The 20,450-nt window shown below is 38.8% G+C and overlaps 1 protein-coding gene across 2 annotated transcripts in view; it reads right to left on the bottom strand.

Moving 5' to 3' along the window:
• The window catches only part of ABCC4 (ATP binding cassette subfamily C member 4 (PEL blood group)), a 151,467-nt gene that overhangs the window by 118,354 nt on the left and 12,663 nt on the right, over window positions 1–20,450 (bottom strand). For both annotated transcript variants that reach the window (XM_074168923.1, XM_074168932.1), the window contains exons 2-8: window positions 17,986–18,096; window positions 15,651–15,771; window positions 14,781–15,005; window positions 9,421–9,510; window positions 8,830–8,993; window positions 4,570–4,695; window positions 1,495–1,744 (exon numbers count right to left, since the gene is read on the bottom strand). In XM_074168923.1, the coding sequence (XP_074025024.1) occupies window positions 1,495–1,744; window positions 4,570–4,695; window positions 8,830–8,993; window positions 9,421–9,510; window positions 14,781–15,005; window positions 15,651–15,771; window positions 17,986–18,096 (1,087 nt within the window). The remainder of the gene's footprint in view (window positions 1–1,494; window positions 1,745–4,569; window positions 4,696–8,829; window positions 8,994–9,420; window positions 9,511–14,780; window positions 15,006–15,650; window positions 15,772–17,985; window positions 18,097–20,450) is intronic.

The following is a 20,450-nucleotide window of genomic DNA, read 5'->3' as shown; positions in this document are numbered from 1 at the left end:
AAAAAAACCATCACTAAACCATGTCACTAAGCACCATGTCAACCTGTCTTTTAAATACCTCCAGGGATGGTGCCTCAACCCCTTCCCTGGGCAGCCCATTCCAATGCTTAATAACCCTTTCAGTGTAAAAATTTTTCCTAATATCCAACCTGAACCTCCCCTGGAACAACTTCAGGCCATTTCCTCTTGTCCTATCGCCTGTGACTTGGGAGAAGAGACCGACCCCCGCCTCCCTACACCCTCCTTTCAGGTAGTTGTAGAGAGCAATAAGGTCCCCCCTCAGCCTCCTTTTCTCTAGGCTGAATAACCCCAGCTCCCTCAAAACTCCCAACCTCACCTCCCTCCCTTCTTCCTTGCTTCTCAACCTGCAGAGTTTGAAAGAGCATTGCCTGGAGCTGGATGCAGGGTGTGTGAGAGTACAGAAGAGACAGCATGCAACATCCAGCATCCCAAGCACTTCTCTCTCCCCTCCCATAGTTTAGTTTAAGCAGTAGTAATAAACATTACTGTCTACAATATAGCCCTAGTTGTGATTTTCACATTAACCATTTCTAACTCCATTTGCATCGATTTTTACAAAACACTCCTTTGAAGTGCAAAGATTACCTGCTTAATACATATTTTATCTGTGGACTTTGTACAATTAACAAATTTATCAACAAAGAAACTTATTTAATATACTCAAGTACATGGAGAAGAAAATAAAACAGATTTCAAGCCACTTTCACCAACAAATGGCATAGTGACACTGCAAAAGCCATATGTTTATGTGCAAAGCACTTCTGTTTTCCCCATTCTAGATTAGATTAACCTGTCATTTTCACAAAATTAAGTTCTAACATGGCTGGTACGCACTAATTCTGTATTTCAATAACCTGACAATTTGGGATTTTTCAAGTTTCAAATTCAAAACACAAGTTGCCTTTACATCTTTTGCTCTTGTATGTTATGCTAAAGTACTGGTACATACAAAAAACATGACTATTTTATTCACATGACACTAAACACAGCAAACCAAACAAAGTCCCTCCACCAAAGAACAGCAGCATTTCTGATTTTCATCCTTATTGAATTTGAGTCTTCACTCCGGTATTGAAAGCAGTCACAGGACACCAGCTTGGGCTCACATGTGTCCTTCACATCTGACAGGGTAGTGCAGCACACATGGAATATGAATCTTACAGCTCCCATCTGCCTTCTGCATCTTCCAGCTCCTAATCCCAACACATCTAAAAGCATCTTCCTCTCATTTCAAAAATGTCTACACCACCTCTTTGCACATCCACTTTTCTCTTACATTTCCAGCCTGCCCTACAGTGCATGTCATGTGTTTGCACATGCTTACGCAGCAACACATTCAGTTTTCAAAACAGGCTATTTCATTAAAAATCCCAAATTCTGCAAAACTAAAATAAGGCCGCTTTTGTTGGTGACATTGAAACTATATTAGAATAAGAGAAGAAATCCACATACCATTCAAACTGATAACCATACCTTGATTCGCCGTATGCTAACCACTGCCTCGGATACCCTCTCAACAGCAGCAGGGAAGAACAGGGTTACTGTCAGTCTCACGGCACCATACAGGGTCACTGCAACAAACACCCGACTTGCAGAGATAACATTGCCAAGTAGTACATACGCCATGAAAGTCATGAACACTGTTATTTTGCTTGCCACAAAGAAAGAGGCTAAGTTCAGTCCTCGCAGGTAGGAGCTTTTCATAACCATGGCAATCTCCTTCCTAAAAATGCAAAATATAAACAATCACATCAATCTCTCCCCTTAGAGTTGCCTTCAACAATAGGATGAGGGAAGCCCACTCTTAGTATATTTCTTTTATATCCTTTCTCCTCCCCTTGCAACACCCTGACCCAAATGTAAAGAACTCTTCTCAAATATAACCGCAAAGAAAGTACGTTATACGGTAAATAACAAGACAATTTAGGCTTAGAAATTGAGAGGGGAAATTATTATATTTAGTATCTTAGTAGCTACAGAAAACCATTATTTTTCAGAAACAGAAAACCCAAAATGCTCTTTTTTTTCTGCTTTAGACAAATTTAGTATTTTAATTCAAATTCTAATCTGCTTTGACTCTTTCTGGGTTGCATACAAGCGCAAAGAGGAAAAAAAAACTCTGTATAAACGCCAAGCATCCACAAACTCCTTATCCTTCCAATATCAAAATCCAGTAGAGACGACTCACAAAACTCCCGATAAGATCAAGACCTACTCCGCAGCTGAAAAAACAGGGCAACTTCCAACAGATCAAGACCCATGACCCAAGTATCTGCCATTATTCAGCTGATGCTCCTCAAGCAGCATCACAGGATTTGCAGTATTTTCTTTGATCTCAGTGTAAATCCTTCACGATTTGAACCCTGCTTCTGGCTTCTTTTGCTCTAGGAATTCTGGTTCATAATTCAGAAAATACTGATCAGTGAGGCCAGTTGTTCTGCCAGCCATTACCCGAGCTAAATAATGACTGAAGGACTGCACAGACACTTAAGTCTCCCACCAGCAACTGAAAAGCTGCTGATGCCCATGTTCTCAATTTCCACTTCAGTTAAATTTCAGTTTCCACTTCTAAATGACTCATCAAATGCAATCCTCAAAATGTTACTACTACACTATCTACAATGTGGATGCCATCAGGCTTAACTTTTTATTAAAATAATAGTTTATCAACTTACTCCTTCCCCATATATTCTAATTTTATCTGCTTGAAATAATACAGAATATAAAATCCTGAAACAATTCCTAATTTCTCTTCCCATGTATTCTGGCAATTCTCAGGGAAAATCTTGATCATTTTGATTACCTTCTATTTGGAACTATATACTAAGATAAGAAACTCAAATAATGATTATACAATTTGAAGTTAAGTCCTTATTTAACAGAGAGAAGGATGCAAGATGTGCTACTGGAAAACTAGTTAAGCAACTTTCCCACTATACTTGCCAAATTGGCCAAATTGACAGACTTTCAAAGAGTTTCAAAGACTTATTTTTTCAGCTTAAGGGCTCACATTCTCTGATCTGCTCCAGAGTACAGTGAAAGAACATTAGTATGTAAACTATTTGAATTGGGTCTAATTCAATTACTTCTACAATCCTGGATGAAACTCTTTTCCCACCCTCTAATAATCCTTAATAATCCTCTCACTATCTGTGGATAATCAGCAAGCTCTTTGTGCTACTCTCCATAAATATCAGATAAATTACAGCCTACCCCCAGGCTGTATATAATATACTACACTGTCTTACGGCACGGAGTTATATCAGGGGAAAGCAACATGGACAGCCACGGGGAAAAAAGGAGCAACAGAGAAGTTCAGATGTCACCTTAGCAACTGCCAATGGCTACTGTGGAAATGCTGGGCAATAAATCACCTGGCTGAATCTAAGACTTTTAACTACAGTTTTCCACAGTGCAGTTAAAGAAAAGAAAGAGGGCTCAAGATGTGTTTTGGAAGAGTTTATTTCTCTTCGTCATTAAAAAGGAAGCCTCTAATCTTAATGAGGTGTTGAACATGGAAATCTAAAGTTTAGCGATGTGAATACACCCATTGAGGAAGCTTTCAATACAGAAATACTCTCTCTGGCTCCCTGCAAGAGATCAAAGCTTTCAACCAATCAAGAACATTCCATCAGCACAGGATCCTATAATTTGAAGAAGGAAAGGATTATGCATGTGGGAGCAAACATCTCAGGGAACATTAGCAAGTTTGCAAGCCTGCACATGGATGTAAAGGAAAAAAAATTCCTTTAAAAAAAAAAAAAGGTATTCCAAATAAAAATGAAAAAAAAAAAAAAAATCAGAGAAGCTACTGCAGGATAATAACCTTCTACTCATATGCCAGAGAGGGACATAACATGAAAATTAAATGATGAGAAACATGCACTTGAGCTCCGACAGTTATCCTGTAGCACCGAATGCTCTTATGATGTCAAGTAAAAGCGCAAATACTGATTGAAAATTTAATTTATGAATAAGTTTTAATCAAGATGCTGAGGGACCTCTGAAATAAAGTGTCTTAGGACAGCAAACTCAGCTGGCCTTGCCAGTTGAACAACCAGAGAATTTCTGAGCTGCTCTCTTTCTTTCTCCCCTTCACACTTCCCAGATGGCTTGAGCAGTACTTCAAAAGGCAGAAATGGAAGGACAGTACTACGTGAGGATGCTATCATTTAGGACAGAAAGCCAGATCACATATATTTCTTGGGGAGGAAATGTCTGCTTATCAGTTCCTTGCTATTAGTTTATAGAACTGTGAGGATGAAATTGTTCAATTACAGCTACTACAGTTTATTAGTTGCTAGTATGAAGGAAGCATAAAAAACCAGAATTTATAAATATCAAAGGGGTTTTTTATTTTTATGTCCCCTTAGGATGTATTTTAAATTCCTTCACTCTTGCTATAGAAAGTTTAAAAAGAAAAAAAAAAAAAGGCTGAAGAAGTTCAAGTAAACTGCACTTTAAAGCACAAAATAATGGGCTTGTTGACATGTAAAAAAATGTAAACAGATACAGATCATATACCAAGCTCTATCTTTCCAGGATTACCTTCTTAACCCATTCACAAGTTCTGCAAATGATTTTTCCCACGCATACATCTTTATTATCTTCATACCACTTATGACTTCGTTCATGGTCCTTATCCTGACATCTGTTAAGGCGGCTGTCTTGCTTCTGCAAATAGCACAAAGTAAAAATTCTCAGATTCTCAAAGGAAGAGAGACTATTTATGATCGCGTAACATACTCGTATTAATGAAGCTTTTGTTTCCACTTGTAAAAAGGATTCATAAAATTGTAATTGCATTAAATGATCTTCCAAAAACAGTATCTTAAAGCTGATACACAGCTTAGTGTGTATGTATGCCTGGTATTCTGTATTCTCAGGAAACTGTGAGTTGATTCAATGTTCACAATTATACATTAGCTTGTGCCAACACACGGTATTCCTTAAACAACGTATTTGTGTACACAAAAAACCCTCAAAAAGACAAATATAAAATTTCTAACTAAACAAAAATCAGAAAATTACTTTTAAAAATGGTTTTGAAATGCCAAAATAACAACCCTTCTCATAAGGCTCTTTTGATGTTGTTAAAGAAACTGGCCTCCATTTGTGTCTTTTTAAAATTAACTCAGAAGCAAAGATTACTTAGTAACAGTACATGAGCTATAATTTAGGAGAGCTAATCTAGATATGGTTTTGTTTATTAAATAAATATTAAGCATTAGCTGTAACTAAAACTAAAGTAAATATATCTATTTTAGTCCCACGTTGTTCATCAGTGCAAATATAAAATGGAGAATATGTATCATTAAATAATAAAATCACTGTTTTAATTAGGAAAAAAGCATTGAAAGTTAGAAGCCATGTAATGAATGCATAAACCATGCTAATAAAGCCTATTACAATTCTGAATTCATTCATCTAGACAAACATACTTCACACATAATGAGCTATGGTAGGCCTTATTTTGATAAAACATACCTTTTCCTGCTAAATTACTTATTTTTGTGTATGCCAATGAAAGTTAAGATTCAGACTTCATATTAAAAAACAAACACACACAAAACGCTCTAGGAAATAAAAAAAAAAAAAGGTCTTTAGAAGTGGTGGCTGGGCTTTGTCATCTTAACCTGCCCCCTTTAAGATTTCCCTGATGCTCTGGAAGAAATAGCCATGTTTAAAGCACTTAAGTAGAAAGAATTTCAGGCATCTGCATCATTTAAAAAAACTTCTTAGCACCAGTATTCCATAAATGTTAGGATAGCTGAAGCAAGGTATTAAGAAATATGTATAAAAGAAAACTGACAAAAGAAATGTAGGAACTTGGCCCTAATACAATCAAGGCTTCTTATTAAGACTGAGGAAGATAGCTCAGCCTAAACCAACTGTGCCGATGTGGAAAAAGGTCCATGGAACAAGATGTTGACATCTTTGCTAGGTCCTCTTTTCCTTTGTCAAAAAAGAAACAGCAGAAGAAAAACAATTCCTCAAAGAAAGGGAGAGCCCATCCTTTCTTCCCCACACACACTCCACCACTGCAAAAGGCAAAATTTAGCATGTGGTGGTCAAGTCTCTGCAGCAGCAAACAACAATTCTCACCTGTAATCTTTTGAAACAGTCACCTGTCAGACCAGCTGCTTGGTCTCCAGGCTAACAGAAGGTAGAAGATGATTCAAAATAATAAAGTCAATGGAGGTTTTTTTTTTAAATGGCGTGAATCAAAAAGGCTATAGTTCTCAAACCAATGTTTCAGCTTTCCTGCTGAAATGTTATCATAGTAACCGTCCTCTTTAAAATGTTCAAGAGGCTGATGGGGGGCAGTATTTTCCATCTTTTTTTTTTTTTAAAAAGTTACACTCCTATACATTGCATAAAGCATATTTTGTACATACATACCAGAAGCCACAGTCTCAGAGATACTATGTAATTGTTGAAAGTACACAGATTTCCAGTGCACTGACGGCAATTTACAGCAGAGGAAGACATGTCTCTAGTTTTAAAAATCTTAAGTTCAGAGTACACGGAGATCAGGATGACTGGGAAACACATGCTCACACAGGATGCTGAAGAGCGCCAATAGGAAAGGACCTGAAAATTCTTCAAATGTCTAAGAAGTCCCCTCTATGATACTAATAACCATGCTAAATTAAGCAAACTGCAGAATTCCTTTTTGCTTTCATGAGGCATATTTGGCGGGTTTTAATCATGTCTGACAGAACAGTTCCATGTGGTTTTTTTCTTAAAAAAAATTAGAAGGGCTTTAAATGACAATACTACAGTTGCATGGCTAAGCAGGGAAAGGGTTGAGCTCTTGTGAATAAATACGTATAAAATAGTCTTCAGTCTGATAATTGAACTATTTCTCAAATAAGATATTATGCCATGTGTATTTCATAAAACTTCTAGTACTTGTGCAGGTAAAGGTAACATTGCATAATACAGTGTATAGCATTTCATAGGATACTGAGTCCGTTTCTGCAAACTCCTACAGCACCAAAGCTAATGCCTGCATCATAAATTGGTGCACATGTATGTGTTTACAACACTGGGTCACAAGTGCAATGCTGAATAATAGCACAAATTAGCTGCCACACTGAGCGTGCCTGGATTTTAGCAAAACCTTTAATCCTCAAATTACTTCTTCGTAGGCTGATTTCCTTAAATCCATGCAGATTCCCAGCAACTGCCATATGAACATACACATCATTACAGAGCTGGAATCCATCTCAGTTTTTCCATTAACTCCTCCTGTTCACAGCACATTTCTGTTCACAAACATTTGTGCACACATAGACAAGCTAAAGCTTTTCTGGTTAACAAATTTTCTCCCTTGCGCTGCATCCAAGTAAGTGGCTGTTAATGAATGGGGGGAAAACCCAAACAACATTACATTGCCACTGATTTAACTTTTAAAATACATACCTTCGAGAAGAGATTTTTGTCACCTTGTTGTCTGACCCTGGACAAGTCCCTTAATCTCTTTGTGCCTCAGTTTCCCATCTGTAAAATGGGAATAATAATGCTTACCACCATGGATAAGGCACTAGTTAAGTGCTAAGTATTTTAACTATTGACTCAAAGCTCAAAACCTCAAAAACTTAAAACTCAAAAAACCCAACAGTGAACTAGCTTGATACTTATGCATGCATATTACACATGCAGTGAAAATGCACATGTAAGAATATATGGGAAGTGTTCTACAATCAGGTTTTACCATTAAAAAAACCTTAGAATTTGACAGAAAACACTGAATGGCTCATTATTTGAGAAACAGCACGTGAGCGTAATAACTGAAGACTATCACAGTGGTTACAAATAGAACGAAGTCTATGAGTTGGTCTCATTTTGTAATTCTCAGCTCCCTCTTCATACCTAGCCATGCAATGGCAATGCCAGGCTCAATACCTCTGGAAAGCTACAAGGAACCCATTCACCCTGAATACAAATGCAACAGAGATGCATAACACTACTAAGCATACGCACCCACGGTAAAGGAAACAAAAATATTCCCATTTAGATGCAAAAGCCATTTATAAACTCATGATATAAGTAGAGGATGATGAATTATACAAGAAAAAGAAAGTTAGGAAGCGAGAACATTGAAGATAATTCAATGTTCCCACTTGAGGCAAGCATGGTTTTTTAGGAGGAAGTTACAGAAAACCAAACTGTTTGTCTGATAATGGAAAATTACTGCAAACTCATTTTATATCTCAACAGCCTAGAACCTTACAGTTAGAAACCTCATAGCTGGCATCAAAATCACCTTCATAATTTTTTTCTTCCATTCTTTCTCAGTTCCTTCCCCTTTTTCCTCTCTGCGTCTTTGTCTTGGAAGACAGAGAGCAAGATCTTTGAACACAAAACCTTCAGGGCTTTCTGCTGCAAGCCCTGTATCACCCCATTAAGTCAAATTTATGGCAGGACTGACAGCATTGCCTTTGTAGTAACCACTACCTAAGCATCAATGCGGGAAGGCAAAGCTCAAGGAGTTCCATAATTCTATGCAACGATTTACAGCAAGTTAGCTACAGAAGTAGCCCAACTCTTTTAATATACTGGACAGTTAATGAGTAGCAGATATTTTTAGCATGTCTCGAAGACAAACCACTTTAAGACCCTAAGCTGGAATTCAGAAATCTCACATTAGCAACTATGAAAAATATCCACAAAGATAAAAGACAATGCAAAAAACGTCTCCAGACAGAAGCTGATCTCAGAACAATACTCCACCTTCATGCAGTATGCACATTTTAAAACCCAGGACAGAAAATACCTACAATACAACACATGTGACCTCACCTTAGGGAAGAAAAGAGTCTCCCAATGCAGGTCTGGATAGGAAGAAGAATAATCAGAACTGCCATTCCTGCAAGACACGATGGGCCTATCTCTATCCAGAGAAGTACTGTCACTGCTACAGCTTGAATTGGTCCAGCCCACAAGAAGTGCAAGAAAATCGTTACCTAGGCAAACAGTTAAGAAACAAAAATTAGCTTTTGGTCTTAGCTAAAAAATTAAACCCCAATAACACAAAGTTCAAGAAGCACCTTTGCCTTCGGCAGGTACTGAGGCATCCAGTGGGAATTCTGCACCAGATTCACAGAGGTGCCTAAACTCCAGAAAGTAAGCAAGTTACCACACTGATTTTGTTTTATCTTCATGCATCAGTATTTGAGTTTGGGAAAACAGCAGGAAAATATTTAAAGTGGGAGGGGAAAGTACCTTTTCCTCCCATATTTTAAGGGAACATTTCTCTTCCTATGATGTTTGAGAAACAACTAGAAGAAAAGTTCTTAAGAAACACTTAGGAAGTTTTGGTTTACAACTGATGATTTAACTCAAACCCCACAATTTCTTCAGCCCCTTGGAAAGATATGTAATACTTCTTACCTGATCAAATTTGTTCACATCATTTGACAGCAGATTTACTATTTGACCAGTGGTAGTTTTTGCCATAGCTACATTACTGAGACGAAGTGCCTAAAAAAGAACAGTCTCAAGTTGTCACAGCTTACACAGCACAGTGCACCTATACACAGAAGACTCAATACACAAATACAATACTGGAGCAAAAGCTGAAGGCACATCTCAGCTTTTGCCCAAGGATATATGGGCACATTTCAAGAACCTTAGATAACATGTGAGTTAGGCTAAATATTCTGAAGAAGTCCTGAAGAAGAGCCTATTAAAAAAATAGTCTAGGGAAGGACTGCAAGAATAAAGTGTCGTAACTACCTTCATGTTGCCTGAAGTGATTAAAAATAGGAAAATATCACCATAGCAAGTTATTAAAACTAAACAAAAGTGCCTAGAACTTCTCATTTGCATTGCTCTCCCCTACATTACAAACATCTGCTGAAAACAGGAAAAAAAACTCCACCTGAAGACCAAATTTAAATCAGGACAGTGTTTGGCCAATTGAAAGAATTCTGCTTTGAAAGAGATTCCTGCCAAAAGACAGAAACCCCAAGTTATTCATATTACACTACCAGTTCTTGCTAATACTGCAAACTGTGCTATCTTCGCAAATCAGAGTTAATATCCCTTTACGAATTAATATTTCCCTTATTAATAACTCTTTTAAAATAATAGATTTCTGAATTATATTACAAAGTTTAGTACATGCTGTGAAAAGCAACACGAGTAAATATGCATTTTTATAGTTTAATAAATCAGTTAATCAGCAGAAATAGTATACAATTATAAAATGCCCCCAAAAAATTACATTTGGAAATATGCAGTCTGAACATTACTGCAAAGATCCAAACTGAAATAGCTCAAAGATGCAGATAACAGACTCTGCTTCCTTCTACACCTGCTACAACAAAACACAGTTTTGCCACACAAGTAAAAAATACGAAAAACACATTACACATTTTCCTGTAACAGAAATAATTCACTCCTCAAAAACACTTTCTGCTTCTCCCTCTCCAAACGGTTATTATTAGGATTCTTTTTCGATCAATAATCTAACTTGAAAAGCACTAATTGTTCCAAAAATATTGTTCCAATTTTTTAACTCAGGTGCAAGAACATCAGACATCAAAGTACTATTCAAAGCATCACTTCAAATAAAGTATCTTATATTTCTTGCACCTCACTGTTAGGTTACAAAGGTATTAATCACAGAGAGAATCCCAACCCTAACTTCATTGAAACCAGCAGGCAGAAACATTTAAAACTCTGCTAAGAAATTCCTCTGATATTCTAATAATAGATCTAGGATACTGGGTATATGAGAGATGAGATTTAATTATTTGAGAAAATCATTGCTTCATTCCCTGTCTTAAGCCATTTGTCTCTCATACATCTGAAATCCCCCATGAAGCTGCCCGCAGGTAATGCAGCCACAGCACAACCACATTTCTACCATGTTTACTCCACTCCTCAGATCAAGGTTGATAAACTCATGGAAAAGCTGTTAGATACCCGCAGACCATAATAATGGGGGTTCAAGTGATGTGTGTTTGAAGAAGTTGCCCACCAGGGTGTGTTGCTAGCACCTACTGCGACTTACTCCTTTCCAACACAGACGTATCTGCTATTTGAGGTCTCCACCTGAGCCACCCAGGAGAACACTGCACTGGTGTCTTGCTTGTGTCCCACGGCCTGGGTCTGTCTCAGACCCACCACCTGAGTCACCTCTTTGACCGCTTCCTAGCTGTTTCAGACACAGGCGGCAAAAACAGGTCCAAAACGTTTTGAACATGTCTTGAATGTTCAAAATGTTTTGAAAGTGTCTTGAAACAGTTACAAGGCCAGGCTGGATGGGGCTTTGAGCAACCTGGTCTAGTGGGAGGTGTCCCTGCCCATGGCAGGGGGGGTGGAACTCGATAAGCTTTAAGGTCCCTTCCAACCCAAACCATTCTATGATTCTGTGACTCTATGAAAATATACCAGCCCAGTTCATTTTGGCCAAATCTCACAGTAGATTTTGAGCCAAAAGGGGGGTGCTTGTCTGATGTGACTTCTCAGGGAAGAGACAGCCCTTTCCAACATCGGTGGCAATGCAATTTTAGTCTTTTCTTCCCTTTCTGCTTCAAAGCTAGTTGAAGTAGCACTAGTTTTGATTTTTTAATCTATTTTTTTAAGTGAAATAAGCCTTATATTTTCCTGGCTGAACAGACCTGTCTACACTGGAAAGCTTACAGAGGGAAACGAAAACACGGGACATAAAGCTGCAGTTTTACTTATATAACCATTTTTTACCAAAAAGTCCTGGTGTGGTAGTTTTCCTTTCCACTACATCCAAAACACAACGCCATACCAGCTGCTATGAAGAAAATTAACTCTATCCCAGCAAAAGCCACTACACTGTGGCTTGAAAATACTGCTTTGACCGTAAGAGTTATAAATTCACTCCAAAGGTAAGAAATACTGCTGAGGATCATCTAGAGCCACACACCTTTTAAAAAGCATCTATCATTTGAATTTACAGTTTGTTTTACATTTGCCAATTATCACTCTGTTTTCAGCATAAAGATCTGCTTGATTTTCTGTCTGTAAGTTTTCCATACAGGTGTATTTCCCAGCAAGCACCCTTTCTCAAGGAAAATAGGTTTTAATTACGTGAACTAATGAGAGCAGTTTGTATGCTTGATGTCCTAAACTTCTTTTTTTCCCCAGACGTAATTGCACAGGCCTAATTTCAATTCTTTAACCATTACTTGCCTTCTGTACTCCCATCTTAGTGTTTTAATCTCTCCCTGCCCCAAATAGTTAATTCAAAAGCATATTAAAAAGGGAGAACTGACTACAGAAATGAGTAATAACTGTTCAAATAACTCCTGACACCTTTTTGGCTGCTTTCTGACTCAACCAACTACTCCACAGCTTAAACTGCTTTAGTGTTTAATCTGAACCTCAAAGAACTTCTAAAAGTTAAGTCTTTTAAAAAAAAAAAAAAAAAAGGTAAATCATCAGCCTCCCCTAAGTGCCTTTGGTTTTAAAACATGAGATTTTGAGTCATGAGACAGATTCCATTTTCATTTTTGTTACAAGCTTCCTGCATGCATCACTAACACTTCTTACTGATCACAAAACAGCTTGGAGTTTGAATGCAGGCTTTTTGTAAATGAGGTTTTAACTTTCTAGGAAATGAAAAGGGGTCTAAAACTTAAGAATTATGAGCATTTGAAGTTCTCTATTAAGGATGGTAGCTCACCCAACCCACTCATCCTTGCAAATCCAAGTTTTTATTTACTATAGCAATTAATGAACACTGCAAAAGTGCTGGTAAATTAGCATCCAGATTCTTTCAAAAGTATATATGGGGATAAAGAGAAAGTATGACCTACTATAAGCCTCAGATAATGAAGATAAATGATTAGAAAGGTTTATCAATGTTCTGCTGTGACCTCAGCCTTCACCCTCAGACGTAAACATTTATGAGATAAGGGGAGTTTAATTTCCCATTTAATCACATCTCTAGAAATAACGGTGCATATTATGAACATTTCTTTTCCAAGCTTCTAAGCTAATATCAACACAGCAACAAACATCATCACTATATACATATTTCATGAATTTCAAACTGTGTTATGATAATCAGTTTAGTAAATTAATACCTTAGAGAGATGTTTATATACAAGAAAGCAGTGTGCCATGTTAGAGTTGAGTTCCCAGAGGATAATTTCCAAGGTATCAGAAGGAGGAGAATAAATATGTGTATGAAAAGCAATCAACACTTACAACGAGGCCAGTTTTACTGTCCTCACTTTACTGCTTTGTCCAAAACCTTTGTATGACCTATACCAACAGTGTGTTTGCTTTAAGTGGATGGTACTTATGTTTAATGGTTAAAATAACATTCTAAAGAAACTTTACAGTCCTGATTCTTCAATTAAGCTTTTTTTGCTGAGGCAAGAACTGGCAGGACACTATTCTAACACCACTAAAGCTAGAAAGTTAGGGTATTTTCCCTTCTAGCATCCCTAGAGCAGGGACTTCGTGCTTGCAAGCGGAGACAGGCTCAATGGTTCGAGTATTGCCAACAGCTTCAGAAGAAGGAAGCAGACATTTACAACTGGGCTGCTTGCTCCCCAGAGCACACCAAGGCCAGCATTTCATCCTGGATGTTCCTCAACTCCTTCCTGTAGGTAATATCCGTAATTTCTCGTTTCACTTTCCATCTGACATCCCCTCCAGCCTGGAGAGGGCAGCAGCAGTACCACTGCCTCTTCCTGAACTAAGCTGACGGATGCCCCGAGAAGCAAGGGGGTGGGGGCAGCCTCTCTGACGTGCAAAGGAGGCAACTCACTAGCTCTACAGCATTGCTGGAAAAAGATAAATAAATCCCACCATTGACCACAACAGGGGTGTGGGGAAACTGGAGAGTGAAGCAATTCCCAGGCAACCAAGAATGCTGAAGCAGATGGTGACAACGAAGAGTAATGTCCTCCCCCGGGGTGAAACTGCAGTGCTGAGTAACTGCCAGCATCCCCTGGGAGCTCTGCCCCTCTCCCCTGCTGGCTGCTGACGGTCTTTTACCACTCCAGCACACAAACCTTCCAACAGCAATTGGGGGGCTCCTCTCCAACAGCACCAGCAGGTGAAAGTCAGCAACTCCTCCTAGGATTTAGGGCTATTTAATTCACCACCATCACTAGGAGCACTGAAGCTATCATTCAGACACGTATAATCACAGAATGGTTTGGGTTGGAAGGGACCTTAAAGATCACCAAGTTCCAACCCCCCTGCCATGGGCAGGGACACCTCCCACTAGAGTAGGTTGCTCAAAGCCCCATCCAGCCTGGCCTTGAACACTTCCAGGGATGGGGCATCCACAACTTCCCTGGGCAACCTGTTCCAGTGCCTCACCACCCTCACAGTAAAGAATTTCTTCCTGATATCTAATCTAAATCTCCTCTCTTTCAGTTTAAAACCATTATGCCTCATCCCATCGCTCCACTCCCTGATAAAGAGTCCTTCCTCATCTCTCCTGTAGGCCCCCTTCAGGTACGGGAAGGCTGCTATAAGGTCTCCCCAGAGCCTTCTCTTCTCCAGGCTGAACAACCCCAACTCTCTCAGCCTGTCCTCACAGGAGAGGTGCTCCAGCCTTATTACCAAAGAGAGCGCAAAAGCACGAATATCTATTTAAGGTCTGATACATATTAGCATGTGTTACATTTCTACAAATGAGTCATTTCAATGGAATTGCAAGCATGAACATAACAACTGTATTTTAGAACTCCTCTAATGAAATAGCTGTCAAATGCCAAATATACTTGTTTGCTTACAGGTTTGCTTACCTTCCGATAAATCATGTGACACATAGCTACCCTCAGCTTCATGCCAGCCCGCTGTACATGATAGAAGTATAAGTGGTGCATTATAGCTAGAATAAGCGTGCACACAGACAGAGCAGCTGCGTAGCAATATGCAAAATTCACATCTACCTCATCTGAGGAATCATACTTTTCAAAATAATTAATAATTTTTCCCAAAAATATCGGCTGAATTATTTTGAGGGTTTCCTGAAAGAAAAAGAAGGGGAAAAAGTATTAACAATTTCCTATCATACCATACTGCCCAAGTTTGTAACCAGGCAAACAAGAGCCAAGTAGTGCCACAAGTCACATCCTGTATTATTTTACCTTTATTGTACTCTAAAACGTCAAGCCAATTTTTTCAACACATAATGCAAAAGAAATGTTCCACGTTAAAATGTAGTTGAACCTTTAAAAAGAACTCTCAATTACCAATAAAAACTTTGATGTTATAAAAATTGCATTAATAAGTATTACAGTTCCATTTTTAAAGATGACAGTGTGTCCTTTAGAGCCATTTACATATAGCAAAAAAACCCTCTTTTGATATTGGGCACCCTATTCAGATACATAAAATACAGCTAAGCCTTACAAACCAAGGAAATGGCTTGTAATGTCTCAAAAATACTGCACTGAAATCAGCTCTGTTACACATCCATAATACCCCAGTTACAATTCAATTTTTCAGTCTCTGTGGGGCTGTAGCTCTGTTTTACTTTTCCAAGAGAGCACATGAACATTACAGATTCTCTGGACAGCCCAGCATGAACTCACCAGTGTGTATCATGCAACTTAGCAGGCCAAGTTTCACATTGCTAAGAAGTGTGCTGTATGACATTTTACACCACTTACCTCAATCATTGTGAAAATTCCCAAAACTAAATAGGATTTCCAGTAACAAAGAATAATGGCTTTTGTTAAATGTGGTGTTTTTCCTCTCTTTTTGGCTTTTTGCACCTCTTTATCCCAGTACCTGACAAGCAAAATGCAAATATGCTGGAGGACAGAAGTAAAATCACAAGGCAATTACCTGGAATAAAATACTTTCAGACTTGCCAGATTGCCATGATCGCTTTTAAAAAACAACAACAACAAAGTTAACAGATGTTTTCTCATTCACATAAACACATTGAACTTAGTATTATAGGCCTATTCACTCTTGTACAATCACAAACAATTCATCACTGTTGACTACTATTGCCTTTGACATATTTGCGGATGAGGAACCCTTTCTTTCCTTCTCCTCTCAGTTCAGACAGCCACTCACCTTAATTAAGACCCTAATTATCATATGATCTCCAGACTATGGACTAAACTGAGGCAGCATATAAACTCTGCATTTCCCCAGAAAGGTTGTGATGCATAAGCCTTTCTCATGTCTGGCCCTTTCTTTTTTCCACCACCTGCTTCGATGAGGACGATCAAATATGGCCCAAGAGCAGAGGGAACGGTCTGCAGCAGTTTTGTCACTTAGAACTCCACACATCTCTCTGAAGGCAAGGATTACAGCAGCAGAGTGGCAAAGACCTCTCTCCATTACTATGTCTACCCACAAGTAGAACACAATCTGTTCACGTTAAAATCAAAGACAGTAATAACAAGCGTGATTTTAACAAGAAAGCATCAGAACTTAAGCAGACTTCTTAAAGCATGGTGTTGTCAGTCAGGATATCCCTCCTTGCTTCCGGAGGCTAAATATTTTCTGCCAGACTCTCTGACCTGGCTACTTTGAGGGCTGAAATGAGTCTAAGGCGTGAAAGCCAAATTATTTTGCTACAAAGCACACAAGCTTGAAGCATACAGCATGAATAAGAAAACATTTTTTTCATGTTTACCCTCTTCTTTTTGTTACAAGGATTATAGAGGTATTGTCTAAATGCTTCAGAAACAGAAACAGAATTAAAACTGTGTAGATTCTGTGGGGTTTGTTGGCCCAAGAGAAAAGGCTACTTCCTTAGGTGGCTATTTATGAGTTACATTCTCTGCTTCTTGGCCAAGTACATGAAAGAATTAAAAAAACACTCCTTTTTTTTTTTTCCTTAATGCTGTATTTTCTACCATTTCCTGACTTGTGGAAAGTGTGTGCTTTTACTGTAAGAACCACTGGAAAGAGTCCATCTTCCTCTACAGCAAAACCCCTGAACTGCTTCAAGACACAACCACGGAATTTGGCAAAGCTCTCCAGCTACAAAGATGGTAAAAGCTGCGCTCCTATGAGCTTATCACTGATTCTTTTTCTTCAGTTAACTCGTCCACAGCAGGATGATGTAAGACCTGGTCATAGCCTTTCATTTCTGGATTCTTTTTACTTCTTGAGGAGTCTCTCATCCCAACCAAACTATTAGGAAAGTTGATTTGCTCTGCCGTCAGTGTAAAGCCAAGAAATAGCAAGGCCACGCTTCCTTAATAGAGAGGCTACCTTTCACAATGAGACACCTCCTCCTCTAATTATATTTAACAAAACATTATTTGAAGACAAAAAATTTCTCTACTGTAAGGTTCAAGACAACTTACATAAACTGTTACTCTTGGAAGACATTTCACTATTAAAAGAAAAAGATAGATACTCCTGGGTCCATGACAACGCGATTGGTACACAGCCCATGAAAAAGTATTTATAACAAAATAAAAACACCTCCTAGACACAAGCTTTTAGATGCCCAGGCATTTTATCGACTTTACCAAAGAGTGGCATATTTTCAACATACATATATAAAGGGTACACAGCTGTCACTTAATTCAGTTTGTGCTTAAAACCAAAAACAAAAAAAAAAGAAAAAACCCTAAAACCTTTCCCCCACTTTTATGAAGAGAGATTTTAAAAGTTTCCATAGCTACTCTACCATAGGCTAGAAGACTCACGCTAATTTATTACGGATTACTGCAGAAACAGATGATGAAAAGTCTTCTTTTCCAAGCATTCTGTAAAGTGGCAAATTAGTTATAAATGACATAATGGAAATACTCGAATGCATTTTCATTATGCATAACTCAAAAAAATTAAAATGCTTCCAGAGTTCTAAATATAATATTCCAAGTTCTAAATATTACTTTTAGTTCTTCAGGAGTTTTAACGGCAGACCTTGTTAAACTTTACAACAACCTCTTTTAATTTTAGAATAGGAATAAGACTCTCACCTTCACCAGCAGAAATACAATGAAAGAGAACAATTATTTTTCTCCTTACCATTGCAATTCTTCCCCAAGCTTCTCTGAGGAATCTTCTGGCAGCACTTTATACATATCATCTTCTTCAAGCCTCCGTTTATGGCCAATAATAAATAAGGGATTCAACCACCTATTTAAATACAAATTATTAATAAATTGATCAGCAGACCAAAAAACTAATTCCTTTACATATTAATTTAATTCTTTTACCCCTTTCTTCCCTCCTCTTCTCCTGCATCACTCAACATCCACACATTTTACTGCACTTCTCTCTTACCTAAGAATTAAGTCACTCCCAATTTACAAATAGGAGTGCATTTCCCATTCCCTAAAGCTATGCCCCATAGCACCTTACTCCCAGGCATACAGACAGACAGCACAGCTCTTCTTTACCTTAAGGCAACTGTTACAATGTTTCCTTATAATTAAGGAAAATTAGCAATCCTTTACATATTTAGGAAAAAAACAGAACTCAATCCAACTATTAAAATATTGACAGAGTTGTAAATAAAACTGTAATACATATTAAAAGACATCTTTTGTAACTAGCATGGCTATTCATTTACACGAGGAAAAAACTAACTGCTGTTCAACTGCCATCGTGGCAAATATCAAAGGTCAGCACCTTTGTGGTGCTGTCAAAGACAACCACTCAAATGTGGGTATTTACCCAAAAATGGGTAAATAATGGATTATTACTAGAACTTATCTTACCCATGTTTGGAAACATAAACAAAAAGCACACTTGTCACAGTGTGTAGATACATTAAAGGAAAATATTGCCTAACAGCTCAGTTTTCTTAGTGGACAGATTTTTAAAAGCTCAATATTTTATGAGAGCGCTTTGAAAACACATTGTAAAAGTGCTACTGTAGGTTTGCTGGAAAATGCAATATTTTGTTAGATCAAATAATACTGTCAGGGAACAGTAAGACTAGGTTTTATGTACCTACATCCTTCCTCAAGCCTGAAACACAGGTCACAGAGGTCCAGTTTCAGCTGTGCCCCAACAGAGCAGACAGATGCATGGCAGAAAGCACAGAAGTGACCAAGTTGTTCATGAGATGGAGCAAAAAAGAAAGACACCTCTGAAATAGACATGGCTTAGTGGGAACAGGGGAGTTAGGGAACTTCCACTCTACCACTTAAGTTTTTCTCTCTACTGAATCCATGATGTTTGGTTTCCAGGAGAAATGTGGATTTTGGCTCTCAGGCTTGTTTCCTACAAGTATTTTCTCAGTGGCTCAACATGATCAGAACCAAGAGGTCAGTGATGGACCTGTTTTGGAAAAAATACCCTTGCAGTCATGGCAAGGTGTTTGTTTGATGTCACTTGCCTGTGAAAGTTCATAAAAGCTATTTAGTTTCTGATGCTTGATTATTCCCTGACTTCACCAACATAGTTTTTAAAAGAGTGTTCACACTAGGTGAAGTGTATTATTTTCTGGAAGGCCTGTATGTGAGAATTCAAAACTAGGATAGTTTACAACGAGGGCATTTATTTATTCACAACCACAACAGTGGTTATGAATACTCATCAACTAGCTTTGCATTTCTTGCTCAGGCATGTTCCAATTAAATTTTGTATACACTTGCTTATAAGAAGTTCGTTGATTAGTTTCTGAGAGGGTGGAGGGGCAGGCTGGAGAGCTGGGCAGAGAGGAACCTGATGAAATTCAACAAAGGCCAAGTGTAGGGTGCTGCACCTGGGGAGAAATAACCCCATGCACCAGTACAGGTTGGGGGCTGACCTGCTGGAGAGCAGCTCTGTGGGAAAAGACCTGGGAGTCCTGGTGGACAACAGGATGACAATGAGCCAACAATGTGCCCTTGTGGCCAAGAAGGCCAATGGCATCCTGGGGTGCATCAGGCAGCGTGTGACCAGCAGGTCAAGAGAGGTTATCCCCCTGCTTTACTCTGCCCCGGTGAGGCCCCATCTGGAGTACTGTGTCCAGTTCTGGGCTCCCCAGTTCAAGAAGGACAGGCAACTGCTGGAAGAGGGTACAGCAGAGGGCTACAAAGATGATTAGGGGCCTGGAGCCTCTCCCTTACGAGGAGAGGCTGAGGGACTTGGGTCTTTTTAGTCTGGAGAAGAGAAGGCTGAGGAGGGATCTGATCAATGCTTATAAATACTTAAAGGGAGGGTGTAAAGAGGGTGGGGCCAGCCTTTTTTCAGTGGTGCCCAGTGACAGGACAAGAGGAAATGGGCACAAACTTGAATGTAAGAAGTTCCATCTGAACATGAGGAGGAACTTCTTCACTTTGAGGGTGGCAGAGCGCTGGAACAGGCTGCCCAGAGAGGTGGTGGAGTCTCCTTCTCTGGAGACATTCAAAACCCGCCTGGACAAGTTCCTGGGCAACCTGCTCTAGGTGGACCTGCTTTGGACTAGATGATCTCCAGAGGTCCCTTCCAACCCCATATCATTCTGTGATTCTGTGAACCCTACAAGAGGGGCCTCAGAGAGCTTCTTCAAAGATAGAACT

This window comes from Numenius arquata, chromosome 1 (assembly GCF_964106895.1).
Source record: "Numenius arquata chromosome 1, bNumArq3.hap1.1, whole genome shotgun sequence".
Taxonomy (NCBI): domain Eukaryota; kingdom Metazoa; phylum Chordata; class Aves; order Charadriiformes; family Scolopacidae; genus Numenius; species Numenius arquata.
The sequence above is the reverse complement of the archived record's forward strand: the minus strand, read 5'-3'. Positions and strand labels throughout refer to the sequence as shown.